The sequence below is a fragment of the Sorex fumeus genome, unplaced genomic scaffold, assembly GCF_029834395.1.
Source record: "Sorex fumeus unplaced genomic scaffold, SorFum_2.1 ptg000045l, whole genome shotgun sequence".
NCBI classification, from domain to species: domain Eukaryota; kingdom Metazoa; phylum Chordata; class Mammalia; order Eulipotyphla; family Soricidae; genus Sorex; species Sorex fumeus.
In genome coordinates, this window is record NW_026606102.1 from 16,408,499 (window position 1) to 16,421,715 (window position 13,217).

The following is a 13,217-nucleotide window of genomic DNA, read 5'->3' on the forward strand; positions in this document are numbered from 1 at the left end:
ACTGCTACACTAATTCTTTTTTTTTTTTTTTGGCTACAATTAATTTTAAAAGAAGAAGCATCCTTAAAACTAAGCACTTCGGTAGGAAGAAGGCTGGGGTGGGGATACAGGGATTACTGAGGGAAACAGTAGAAGGAAGCCAGCACTCTGGTGGAGGCTCTGGAGCTGGAATGTTTTCTGCATGGAATCCTGCTATTAGCAAGTTGTAAACCATGGTGTCTAAAATAAAATAATTATTTCGAATGAAAAAAAGTGAAACTAAGTACTTGAAAAGTCGTTTTTTAAGATTTGCAGCTCCAACTAGGAAGGTGTATACAAAACACGTACCCTAAGTACTAGGTAATATTGGAGAAGTTCTGTTGTGCTGTTGAACATAAGTTCCCCTCAGTAACTTCTTGTTTTGGAGTATGATCCACACATTAGCAGAAGGACACTTAATATGTTTAATAGCTCAACAGTAGATAGCCAGGAATTTTGATACTATTTTAGTTGATATTGAATATGTTTAAAATAATAATTCTTATTTAATACCCATTTTTACATGTTAAAATTTTATAGTATTTTGCAGATTTATTTGCAGTCTCGTATTTTCTTTTTTTTTTATCATTTTTTTTTTATTAGTGAAACACCATGAAGTACACTTATAGACTTATAAATTTTTGTGCTTGGGTTTCAGTTATACAATGATCAAGTACCCATCCCTCCACCAGTGCCCATCCTCCCCCACCACGGGTCCTAGCATCCCTCCCGCCCCCCATCCTCCCCCCCCCCCCCCCGTCCCACCCTGCCGCTGTGGCAGGGCATTCCTCCCTGTTCTCTCTCTCTTCTTTTGGGTACTGTGTTTTGCCAGAGAGGCATTGAGTGGCAGTCATGTTTGGTCTATAGACCACTTTTAGCATGTCTCTCCCACCCTGGGAGGGTCTTCACAACACCCTTTATTTGGTGCTCTCTTCTCTATCTGAGCTTCCTTCTCACCTAGCACATGTGGCTGGCCTTCAAGTCATGGAGCAAAATTCCTGGTACTAATCTGAGCCCTTCCTGGGTGTTAGTCTCCCGTTTTGTTGCTTTATGTTCCCCAGATGAATGCAATCTTTCTGTGTCTATCCCGCTCTTTCTGACTCATTTCGCTTAACATGATACTTTCCATGTAGTACCACTTGTATGTAAATTTCATAACTTCATCTTTTCTAACAGCTACATAGTACTCCATTGTGTAAATGTACCAAAGCTTCTTTAACCAGTCATCTGTTCTCGGGCACTCAGGTTTTTTCCAGATTTTGGCTATTGTAAAGAGTGCTGCAATGAACAAACAATTGCAGATGTCACTTCGACTATACATTTTTGCCTCTCTGGGATATATTCCCAGGAGTGCTATAGCTGGGTCAAATGGGAGATCGAATTCTAATTTTTTGAGAATCGTCCATACTGTTTTCCAAAAGGGTTGGACCAGCCTGCATTCCCACCAGCAGTGAAGGAGGGTCCCTTTCTCGCCACATCCGTGCCAGCACCTGTTGCTTTTGTTCTTGTGGATGTGGGCCAGTCTCTGTGGTGTGAAATGATATCTCATTGTTGTTTTGATCTGCATCTCTCTGATGATTAGTGATGTAGAGCATTTTCTCAATGTGCCTTTTTGCCATTCGGATTTCTTCTTTGCGAAAGTTTCTGTTCATTTCCTCGCCCCATTTTTTGATGGGGTTGGGTGATTTCTTCTTGTGTAGTTTAACCAGTACCTTGTATATCCTTGAAATCAACCCCTTGTCGGATGTGTATTTGGTGAATATTCTTTCCCATTCTGTAGGCTGTCTTTGTATTTTGGTCACTGTTTCTTTGGAGGTGCAGAAGCTTCTTAGTTTAAGATAGTCCCATTTGTCTATCTCTGTTTTCACTTGCTCGGCCAGTGGCGTGACGTCTTTGAAGATACCACTAACTTCAATATCGTGGAGAGTTTTGCCAACTTTGTCTTCAATAAACATAATTTAGACCATTGACATTGAGAGAGAGTATGGTTATGGGGTTTTGTGTCATTTTCTGTAGGGTGTGTTGTGGTTGTAGGGTTTGTCTTTTCTTATAGTAGCCCCTTTAGGCCTTGCTTTAGGTTTGGTTTTGAGTCTATGAAGTTCCTGAGCTGCTGTTTATCTATAAAATAGTGTACTGTTCCTTTGATTTTCTTAATGTCGATACTTGCCCTTTCACTCCCGAAAGCAAAGTAAAACTAGTAACTATCTTTGAGCAGAATATTTTTCATTGTTTGCCTATAAGTATAAATTATTATCTTAAATCCTAACATGATCATAATTTTTGTCATCATTATGCATTTAATAATCATAAACTGACAGTTTTAAGGTCCTAATATATTATAAGCATAATTGCAAGTGTTTCCTGTATCTAATAAAAATTAAGCATTTTTAAGTATTTTATTTTTAGACCATGTGATTTACAGTACTGTTAACAATAAAGTTTCTGGCATGCAGTGTTTTAACACCACAAGCACCAACATTGTGTCTCTGCTCATCAGTGTCTCAAAGGTCTCTCCCCATCCTGCATACCCTGTTAGCAAACTCAGTTCTGTAGGCTGATTCTCAGCATCTGTTGCCATTAATCACTTGTTATTCTTACTATATTCAAAGATCCTTTAAACTTATGAAAATCACTTTAAAATATAATAGGAAGAGTCAGCAATTCCATAGCTTTCATTTTGGATCAGTTTCTCTAACTGGACATGTAATAAGGAATTTCATTCATTCCACAAATTACACACACACACACACACTCTCTCTCTCTCTTTCTCTCTCTCTCTCTCTCTCTCATATATATATATATATGTGACCTCAAAACAAACAGATGTATGTATTTTGTGGGAGGGTGAGTTTGGGACCTATTAATGCTCAGGTGCTGCTTCTGGTTCATTGTTCAAAGGCTGCCCGCATAGCTGCTGGCAGGGAGGACTGTGCTATACTAACAATTGAACCTGGGCCTCTCACATAAACCATGTACACTAGCCTCTTGAGCTTTCTTGTTGGCCCCTCTTTTAGTATTTATTTTATTTTAGAGTATAACTTAGTAAAAGTCAGTGACTTCTGTATTTGTGACTTTGATTAAAGGAAACTAAACTATATCCCATTTCAAATTAAAACAAGATTACTTTTCCCCTTATATGATTTATTATAGTCCTAGTTTCCAATAGCAGGAGAGAAAACATCTATGCATTAGAGTCTCAAACTAGCAATAGTGATTAATATATACTAGCCATCAGATATTCTGTTTATTTTCTTCCCTAAATTTTAGTTGAAAACTATTTTATCTATGGATAGCCAGGTAGGGGCCCGCAGTGACGAGAAACACGGGGCCTCATGGAATGGGGAGGTGGAACCGGCCCTTCCCCCTGCCCCTATAAGACCCCGAGTTGCCGCCCACAAAGGAGCCCTCTGGCTGCTGATCAAGCTGCTTATCGGCCATGATCCCAGAGACTCAGAAACAAATCTCGGAACCCAGTGGCTTATGGCAGAAATGCATCCGGATTTAGGTTCCCAGCACTGGACCACCCTAGGTGGAAATAGGTTTCGTGCCTTGGCCTGTTCCCTCTGGCAACTGCCATCTTCCAGAGACCTATAGACAGCCAGGTAGGGGCCTGCAGTGATGAGAAACGTGGGGCCTCATGGGTGGGGGTGGAGCCAGCCCTTTCCTCCCACCCCACCCCCAAGTTGCCGCCCACGAACAAGCCCTCTAGCTGCTGTTCGAGCTGCTTATCGGCCATGATCCCAGAGACTCAGAAACAAATCTTGGAACTCATCGGCTTTTATCAGAAATTCCTCCAGATTTAATTATTAGAACTTCAGAATTACAATTGCAGCCACGTGACATCATATGCAATTCATAATCAGCAATAGAAAACAAATTGTCTTAATGTTGCATTTTGGCAGATTTGAGTGTTGGGGTAAAATCCCAAATAATATTGGTGGGTCTGGTGTCAAAATATTGAATGTAATCAAAGTAGAGAGAGAGTAATGTGGAAATTGTCTGCCACACTGGTAAGGGGAGGGTGTGGGATGGGGGGGGTATACTGGGGTTTTTGGTGATGGAAAATGTGCACTGGTGAAGTGATGGGCGTTTCATCATTGTATGACTGAGACTTAATCTGAAAATTTTGTAACTGCTCTCACGGTGATTCAATAAATTTTAAAAAAATACCTGTTTTATCTACTCTTTCCAGTTTTAGATTTCTAATGTCAAGAACTGACAAAAACAGGCTACTAAAGTAGATTTTATTTCTTTGCCAAACCCAGAGTTTTAGACTTACTATACTCTGAATCACTCACACCTAGCCCAGTGATCAAAGAAGCTGATTTGTTGCTTTTTTATTTTGTTTTGGACCACTCCTAGCAATACTCAGGAGTTACCCCTGGCTTTGCACTCAGAAATTTTTTTTGGTGGTGCTCAGGAATGCCAGGGATTGAACCCTGGTCAGTGGTATACAAGGCAAGGACCCCATCCATTGTACTATCTCTCCAGCCTTAGGAGTCTGTGTATTGTACCTGATTTGTCATTAACCATTTCCTCAATCTTTCTTTCTTCCCCACAACTTTTCCTCTTTATCTTACTCAGTAAAGGCATTTATTTTATAATTTAAAAACAGAGTATTTATTTTTGTTGCAACCCAGTTATCATCTCTTCCACCACTGGGTTTAAGAACTCAGGAACCTAATTACTGGGGAAGCCATTTGTCTCTTCACGATGCCAAACTTTCATGAGCATTATATACTGTAGTTAAGTTAACATCTTTCCTGCTGACACTGGATTCACTGGTTCACTTAAGCTTTTCAAGAGGAAGAAAATAATGCAATTAAGAGAACCACATTGGGGTCAGAGTGATAGTACAGTGGGTAGGGCATTTGCCTTGCACAAGGCCGACCTGGGTTCAATTCCCGGCATCCCATATGGTCACCAAGCACTGCCAGGAGCAATTCCTGAGTGCAGAGCCAGGAGTAACCCCTGAGCATCACTGGGTGTGACCCAAAAAGAAAAAAAAATCAAAAAGAGAACCATATTTTTTCTCTTAAAATATTTCTTTTCTGGATTTAGTAGGAGAGCACAAAGGACTGGAGTGCATGTTCCAGACCTTGCTTGGTCCCTGAGCACTAGTAACTATAGCCCTGGTGTTCCCTGTGCATTCCTGGGAGGTGCCCTTTTGGCTGCGAGCACTGCCAGTATGGAGCAGCAACACATCACTGTTGTTAGCACTGGTCTTCAGGCCCATGCAGCAGTGCTGAGGAAAGCCAGACATGATCCTCAGTGCTTCCTGGACACTGTCTGGAAACCACTACCCCATCTGACCTCACAAAAAGGAAAACTAAACAGTTTTTTTCTGCTGTGCTTACTTTTGATGTAATGTTTCAAAGAGGTTTTTATACTTTTGATGGTGTGTTATGAGTGATTTTTGGAAGAAGCAGCTGAGCTGCCCAGCCATGGGAAAGTCTGAGTATCTGTATTGTGAAATTCTTATAAATTGTAATAGAAGGAACGAACAAGTAGAAATTTGTAATTTGGGGCTGTTCATTCTCTTAATGATTACAATTTGAATATCTCAAAGTAAATAGAGATCTTCACAAGATTAATCAGATTAATTAGAATTTCAATAAAGTCTCTCTTTGATTAGAACAAATTATTATCATCAACATTATTATTAGGCCATGAGAAATTACCAGCTGGATGTACGATCCCTCAATATTTCTCAACTACTTCTAAAAATTAGTATGATTTGCCAGTATTTGATAGAAACAATCACTTTGTTGTGGTTTTTTTTAGACTGATGCTTGAAATGAATGGAGCAAGCTCCTATTTCATTCCTAGTCCCTAAAATCCATTTAATATATTGTCCTTGGATATAGGACATATCAGATATTAAACTGATAAGAGCAGATAGTATATTGTGTTTTTTAATTGTTAATTGAAGGGCTAATGTGCCTATGAAGACTGTATATCAAATATATTTCAAATAATTTTGAAATCTTTCATTCACTTAAGCACAGCAAAATACTTGCTTGTTCATAATTATTTATACTTCCAGTTCATTTTCACAGAAAAACAATTTGGGATTTATGCAATTTCCATTTCAAATTGTCTTGACATTGAATCTTTAAAACCACTAGGCCAGACTGTCTGCTTTGCTTCCTTTACCTTCCTTTCCTTCACATCCCTTCCCTTTTCTTCCTTTATGCTTTGGATATATCTTATTTAGCTAGTATTTAATATTATATGTAAGAGTATTGTGTAGTAATGGCTATCTACCATATGACCACCACTTAATTCACTGGAAAGCAATAAGGAATTACTTGTAGGAAATAGCATTCCAACTGTTTGTTCATTTTTACTTTTTTTTTTTAACATGTTTAATTTCACTGGTGGCCAGTATCAGATCAGGGTCAAGACTGACTTCAAATATGTTAGTAAGAAAGAAAAACGAAATCCTAACTTTCTAGATCTGCACATCTCCATTGATGAATTAAAGCTATATATACGGGTGTGAAATTTGGTATGGAGGCTTAGGCTGTTTGAGCACCTTTTATCCTATAATAGTTGTGGAATGTGAAGATCTGAATTTTCATGGGGGCACCGATATTTCATGGCCAACAATGGATTTCTTAAGACCTTGTCATTTCAAATTGCCATGAAGTGTGATTATTGCTGCTCTAAATGTGTATGTGAACCTGCCAACCAATGAACTTACTGCAATGGTGCTAACTTGTCCTGACACTCTTGCTGACAGTTCTAGTGGCCCTTAACACGGTCTACTGTCCGTAGTCATAGCACAAGTTTTATGGAGGATTCAGCCTAAATTTCTGGGATGACTTTCTGTAGACATGAAAGTATTGGCTTTAAAAATTAAGAGGTTTGATTCTGTTTTGAATTTGGATATCAAATGAATCTGAGCACATGACATTTTAATGCCGTTTGTCTTTTCAAATAGATTTGCCTTCTAATGCATGTGACGACAGGACTTTGCTCATCAGCTAGAACATACATTTCAGAGGAGTTGTTACCTAAAATATTATCATAAGGCATAAGAAAACACACGATTTAAGTTGCCTTTCATGAACATAATTAAGAATTAATAAGCCAGTTCCAGTGGCTAGTCCCCAGAATTTCCACTGTTTTGCCTTTTGTGACCTGTGTTATTAAAAGTCCATTATTTTTACAGACTTTATTAAATTGGATCTTATTAAAGCATTCTATATTTGCATTTGGTCTTTCATAATTCATTATTATTATGACATTTACTTTTTACCATCAGATCTGAAAACATATCATAAGCTACCCTTTTCTCTTGAAAGAAATGCTAATTTCAAACAGTCCTCTAATAGAAGAGAAAAGCTTTATCAGTTTTTTCATTTATTCCAGATCGTGTTAAGAATACTAATGCTAGACTTCAGTATGCTAATATCTCTGAGCTTTTTTTGGTCAAAAGCTTAGAATTATTATTTTTATCCCATACTAAGTATGAAACTAGTAGACCTACTACTACTAGAGAAAACATAATTTCCACAGTGCAGTTCTTGATTCTAGAGACTTGTGGAAAATGTAGCAAAATTCTGTTTAGAGTAGGATGATGCTAGTAATTTAACTTTGTGCCTTGCTTCATTATATATCCTATTTTAAAAATCCTTTACTCTTTAATATTCATTTTGTTTTTCTCATGCTTTATAGTAATACAGCCTATAATATTTAAGATTAGGTATCCTATGCTGTCATTCCCAAATACCATTTAAGGTGTGCTTCCTGCTTTTAATGATAATCTACTTCTGTGTCATATATAGTTGGAAACTCAGTATGGAAAAATTTTGCATTTTAAAATCAAATTGCCTAAGTATAGCATAAAACAATACTTTTGATAAGATTTGAGGAAATGTATTAAATCCTGAAATAAAATTTGCTTTTGATTTTGTTTCATTTTTAGGTTTCTAACAATGTGCAATAGACACTTTGGTAGTGTTGTTGCACAAACCATTCGGAATCAAAAAACAGATCAGTTTCCACTTTTTCTGATTATTATGGGAAAGAGATCATCTAATGAAGTGTTAAATGTGATACAAGGTAAAGTATATGTCATAATGGAAGTAGAGTGTCTTTTTACATATATGATAATCTTGTCATTTTTTTCTGTCAAAATTAATAGTATTTTTCTGCATTGGCAAATATCTTTGCATTTCAAAATGAGGACATTCTGAAGAGGAACGAATATCCTCAAGCAGTATAATTCTAGGAAAATCCAACAGAAATATCTTAATAAAATTGTATAGCCCTTGGGACATAAGATAATTATAGAATTGCTAAATTCTCCCAACTAACAATTAGATTGTAATCAGATGCCAAAGATGACATTTCTAATTCTATTTATTTATTGCTATAGTGTTGACGAGTTGGAAGAAATGCATATCTTTAGTTACCTAGAAAATCTAATGACTATATTGACAACTGAATTCTTCACAGTGACAGTAATTCCCCCTTTGTGTGAATTCATGTCTACGATGTAACCTTGAGGCGAGAAGCTATAGGAGGCCTGTGAATTTAATCACAGTGCACATCTTTATCAAAAAATGAAATGTGAATGATTTCTTTTTTTACTGTTACTAACATATCCCAAGAATTACTAAGAAATGTTACCTTATTAATGGCAAAGCTTAAATTGGGAACAGTATATCTTTACTATGCCACAGGATGAAAGAATGTTTCAGGTACCCCAGGAAAAGATTTGTGTCTGAGATATATAATTTCTGCCTCTATTGAAGTTAAATCTTTTATAGCAGATGGAAGGAGGTTGTAAATTTAAGTGCCTTTAAAGCTCAAATAAAGCAGTCTTGGGGATTTCATGCTTTCTCTATAACTTTAAATATTCAGTTTCATGTCAGTTTTTCATCCTAAATACCTGATAGAGAAACTAATTGCACAAGACAAATGGATAATGAGGATAATATTTATTCCTGTTTTCTCTGTCAGAGTCAATTTTACAGTAGCTACAAATGCTCGAGTGTGATCCATGAATCCTGGTGATACCTTAGTCTCTTTCTGGGGATCCAAAAATAAAAATTATTTTCATTAATGCTTTTAATTTTTTTTTACCTTTTTGCTGCATCAGCATATGCACTATTGGTCAAAATCAGTGTAGTATAAAACTGTTAGCACCTCAGCTGATGAGGGCAAGGACACAAAACAGTATTACCTGTCATGCTTTTTACTTCCATATATATGTGGTTTTAAAAAATTGTTTATTAAAGCTTAACCTTCTTAATATTTGCTATTTAGTTAATATTTAATGATATATGTGACACTATGGGAACTATGAATAAAGCACTTCTTCTGCATTTTAAAATATAATAGTAATCTTGGAAAATAGCGCATCTCTTATTACTTGAACCAAGGTAGTCAGTTTCTGTGCAGAATAACATCTTTACTTAAAATTGACAGTCAGTCTGTAGTTATGTAGCCTGGTTGATTAAGCAGACATTTTCTCCAGAATGACCAAAATTAATCTATTATTTTCCTAAATAAAACTGATAAAATTTGTTGCCAGTGATAATATCGCTGTGTCAATATTCAGAAGGAATACATAATTCAGTGAACCAGTATTTTACAAGTCCTAGAATATACTTTTTACAATAATTCCTGCCCCCCTTATCCATGAGGAACTATGCAAAAGGAATGCTACTTTGTAAAAATGTGCATGGATAAAGTCAGAATTTTCATTGACGTGATTTCAGTACTCAGGGGACCCTATGTGGTGCTGGAGATTGAACCCGGACTGGCTGCGCACAAGGCAGGTGGCCTGCCTTCTGTACATTGCCCTAAATGACATTTTGATAAAGATTAAAGTATGAGAATATTGTATAAATTATAGTAAAGTATGTGAGTAGCTTAGGTTGAATTGCCTGCACCACATGGTCTCCTGCGCCGGGAGCCACCCCAGGAGAATTCCCTTAACACCTTTGAGTAACCCTTATGCCAAAAAAGATTGTAGTATGTTCACTGAGAAGCAGATGAAAGACAAAATATCAGTTTATCAGAAAATGTCAAAACATTGCTTTTGTTTGTTTGTTTGTTTTGAGCCACACCTGGCAATGCTCCTAACTGCTTTTGTCATGAATCTCAGGAATTGAACTTCTACATACAAAATATGTGTTAGCCCTTTGAATCATCTCCCCTGCCCTCAATTTTTTTCTTTTAGAATTGAACCACTGTGTTTTACCAAAGTAATTTTAATGATAGGAGATCATCTAAATAGCGTATAGATGTAACGAAGTGAGTAGATTTCTGCGTGATTGACATGATTTCAATTCCCCACCCTACCACTTAACTCTCATGACATTGGTTGAACGAGTTATTTGCACTTTCTAAGCCTCATTTTCCATCTCTTTATTTATTTACTTACTTATTTTTAATTTCATTAGTGAAACACCATGAGGTACAATTGTAGACTTACAGATTTTTGTGCTTGGGTTTCAGTTATACGATGCTTGAGTACCCAGCCCTCCACCAGTGCCCATTCTCCATCACCACTGATCCCAGTATCCTTCCCACACCCCATCCCCCGATCCCACCCTGCCTCTGTGGCAGGGCATTACCTTTTTTTCTCAATTCTTTTCTTTAAAATCAATTCTATGACTTTCAGTAGAATTGTTTACACAGATGAAATAATACATGTAAAGTATCTATTCTAAATCATCAACATGTAAGTAGAGTTATTGGTAGTGTTACATATTTTTATAGTTTAAAGAACTTTTGGTTCCCATGACTTGGACCTTCTTACAGTGCTCAAATATAAATTTTCTGTAATTTCTATTACCACGTACTCTTTCATATTGAATATAAGAAACTTTTCAATGAAAGTATTTTAACTAGGTATTGGCTTACTTTTTAATTTTTCAGACTATTGTAATTCCTTGCTTAGTTTGAGATGACTTAGTTTTACAATGACTTTCCATTTTCAATTTTAATAATATAAAATTTGCAATGTTTACATATTATTAGGAAACACAACGGTGGATGAGTTAATGATGCGACTCATGGCTGCAATGGAGATCTTCACAGCCCAACAACAAGAAGATATAAAGGATGAGGTAGGTAAAAGGTTACATAGACCTTGAACGGGTTTTTATGAGAATTTATCATGAGATGATGTTGTCATGATTCATAAATAATTATTATAAAGGTTCATTAGCTAAGGATTTTTGTGACATTGCAGTAGTATTTCACTCCATTATTTTCATAATCCAAGACTCAAGAATTTCTTTAAGTTTATGGGTGCCTTTGTAGAAGAAATTGTTGTCCAATAAACCCTGTCCCTTATGTGTGTTTTCCAATTGGTTTTAAAGTAATGTTACTCTTTTTAAATATTGAAATTGGTTAACAATAAATTCATGTTATATTATTGAATTGTTTTATATTGTTTTATTAAATTTTATATTATTGAATTATTTTATATTTTATTAAATTACTTTATATTATTAAATTTCAAAGTGTTGTGTTAATAAAAGATTCCCAAATTTCTGAATTTGTGTCCTAAACATATTCAGACAATATAGATAGGAACTTCTATGATAGCAACACTATCAATAATGGCAATAGTAGTCCACACTTAACTGAATAATATAATTTTCTAAGTGCTGTACTAAGTATATTTATCATATCATGTGATCTTTAAAGTAATCTTATGTATTTTTTTTATACATGAGTCAGTCCTGGTAGGAAGCAAATCACACATACAAACTGGGTTAGTAGAAAATAGTTTAGCAACAGAACTGTTTATAAAGATGAGCAGATATTTTGAAAGTCAGCAATAAATAATCATGTTTTTTGTTTTGTATATGTTTGGGGGGGCTGGGGGACTAGGCCACACACAGCAGGGCTCAGGGTTTACTCCTGGCTCTCTGCTCAGGATCACTCCTAACAGTGCTCAGGGGACTATTTACAATTCTGGCATAAACCCAGGTTGACCATCTGCAAAGCAAGTGCCCTCCTCACTGTCCTATCTCTCTTGCCTGGTAGTGCAACTTCTAAGGGAACCATTATCATGCCTAAATTTAAAGACCTATGAGAAAGCACTGTCTGAAGAGGACTCTTTCTTGTAGTGGCATATAACTAGGCCTTGGTGACCTAGTAGCGAGGAAAGGAGGGAAAACTCCACTTTCCTTCTAGAGTCTCATCTCTTGCAGGTAACTCATTTAACTGAACCAAACTAAAAGTAGACAGGCAAGAGAACCTACCTGGGTAAAAAGTGAAATGTGAATCCTGTAGGGCAAATTGAAATTTCAGCACAGATTGATACTATTTTCTTCACTTTTTAGATAAGAAAATTAGAGATCATAAGATAGGGTTATGTTAATCTATCCAAGATCACACAACCAAGGTGTCTTAAAATCACAGAATCATTAAGTAAGAACTTTGTTATCAGAGCATTAATGAATGTTACCAAGTACATTGAGTATTTTCAGTAGAATATCCTTTAGCTGTTGCAGATGGGAAACATGAAGAAAAAATTAATAAAATCTTTACTATTATGTTTTATTTAACTTACCTGTCTTTGTCATCTTTTAGGTTGTGAGTTTGTTAAGAGCAAAGGTCATACTGTATTCTTGCAGCTCCATCTTCTCACTGTATACCTAATGCAGAGTAGGCATTCAGTAAAAGATTGTTAATGATTGAACATCAGAATTTACATGAAACAATGTGACCTGAAAATAAACATTTGCGTACAATGGTATAGAATCTAACGATAACTTAATATGAAAGTTTGGAGTACTATAACCAGTATAGAGTTTAATACTCATTAGGTTTCTTTTATTGTAAAAATGTTAAGTTTTTAATTTTTCTTAATAGAGTTTCATTTACTCTGAAGGAATGGTAATCAGATATGTAGTGGAAAGATGTTTATCTGTTACTCTATAAATTGACAGTGACATTTTGAAATAATGAACTACTGTGCTTAGTTAGGAATTTGTAATAATAGGTGTGTTGCCATTCAAGATTATGTTTATCCTGAAAGAGAGGAATTGCTTGACAATAATCACTAAACACATTCTTCAGCCATTTAAATCTCGAGTCTCATTAGTACTAGATTTGCAGATTATGCTGTATAATAATATGAATGCACAATATGTGCATGCATATTCCCAGTTCATTCTTTCATCTTAATTTGTGTTCTTCATAATTCATTGGTAAAGAAATTG

General features: G+C 36.0%; 1 protein-coding gene and 1 pseudogene across 1 annotated transcript in view; one reads left to right on the plus strand and one right to left on the minus strand.

Annotated features, from left to right (window-relative positions):
- Window positions 1–13,217, plus strand: part of FAF1 (Fas associated factor 1) — a 431,446-nt gene that overhangs the window by 317,403 nt on the left and 100,826 nt on the right. Inside the window, exons 14-15 of the mRNA XM_056122297.1 lie at window positions 7,952–8,088; window positions 11,020–11,108. Coding sequence (XP_055978272.1) covers window positions 7,952–8,088; window positions 11,020–11,108 — 226 coding nt within the window. The remainder of the gene's footprint in view (window positions 1–7,951; window positions 8,089–11,019; window positions 11,109–13,217) is intronic.
- LOC130031167 (uncharacterized) lies at window positions 5,802–5,954 on the minus strand (annotated as a pseudogene).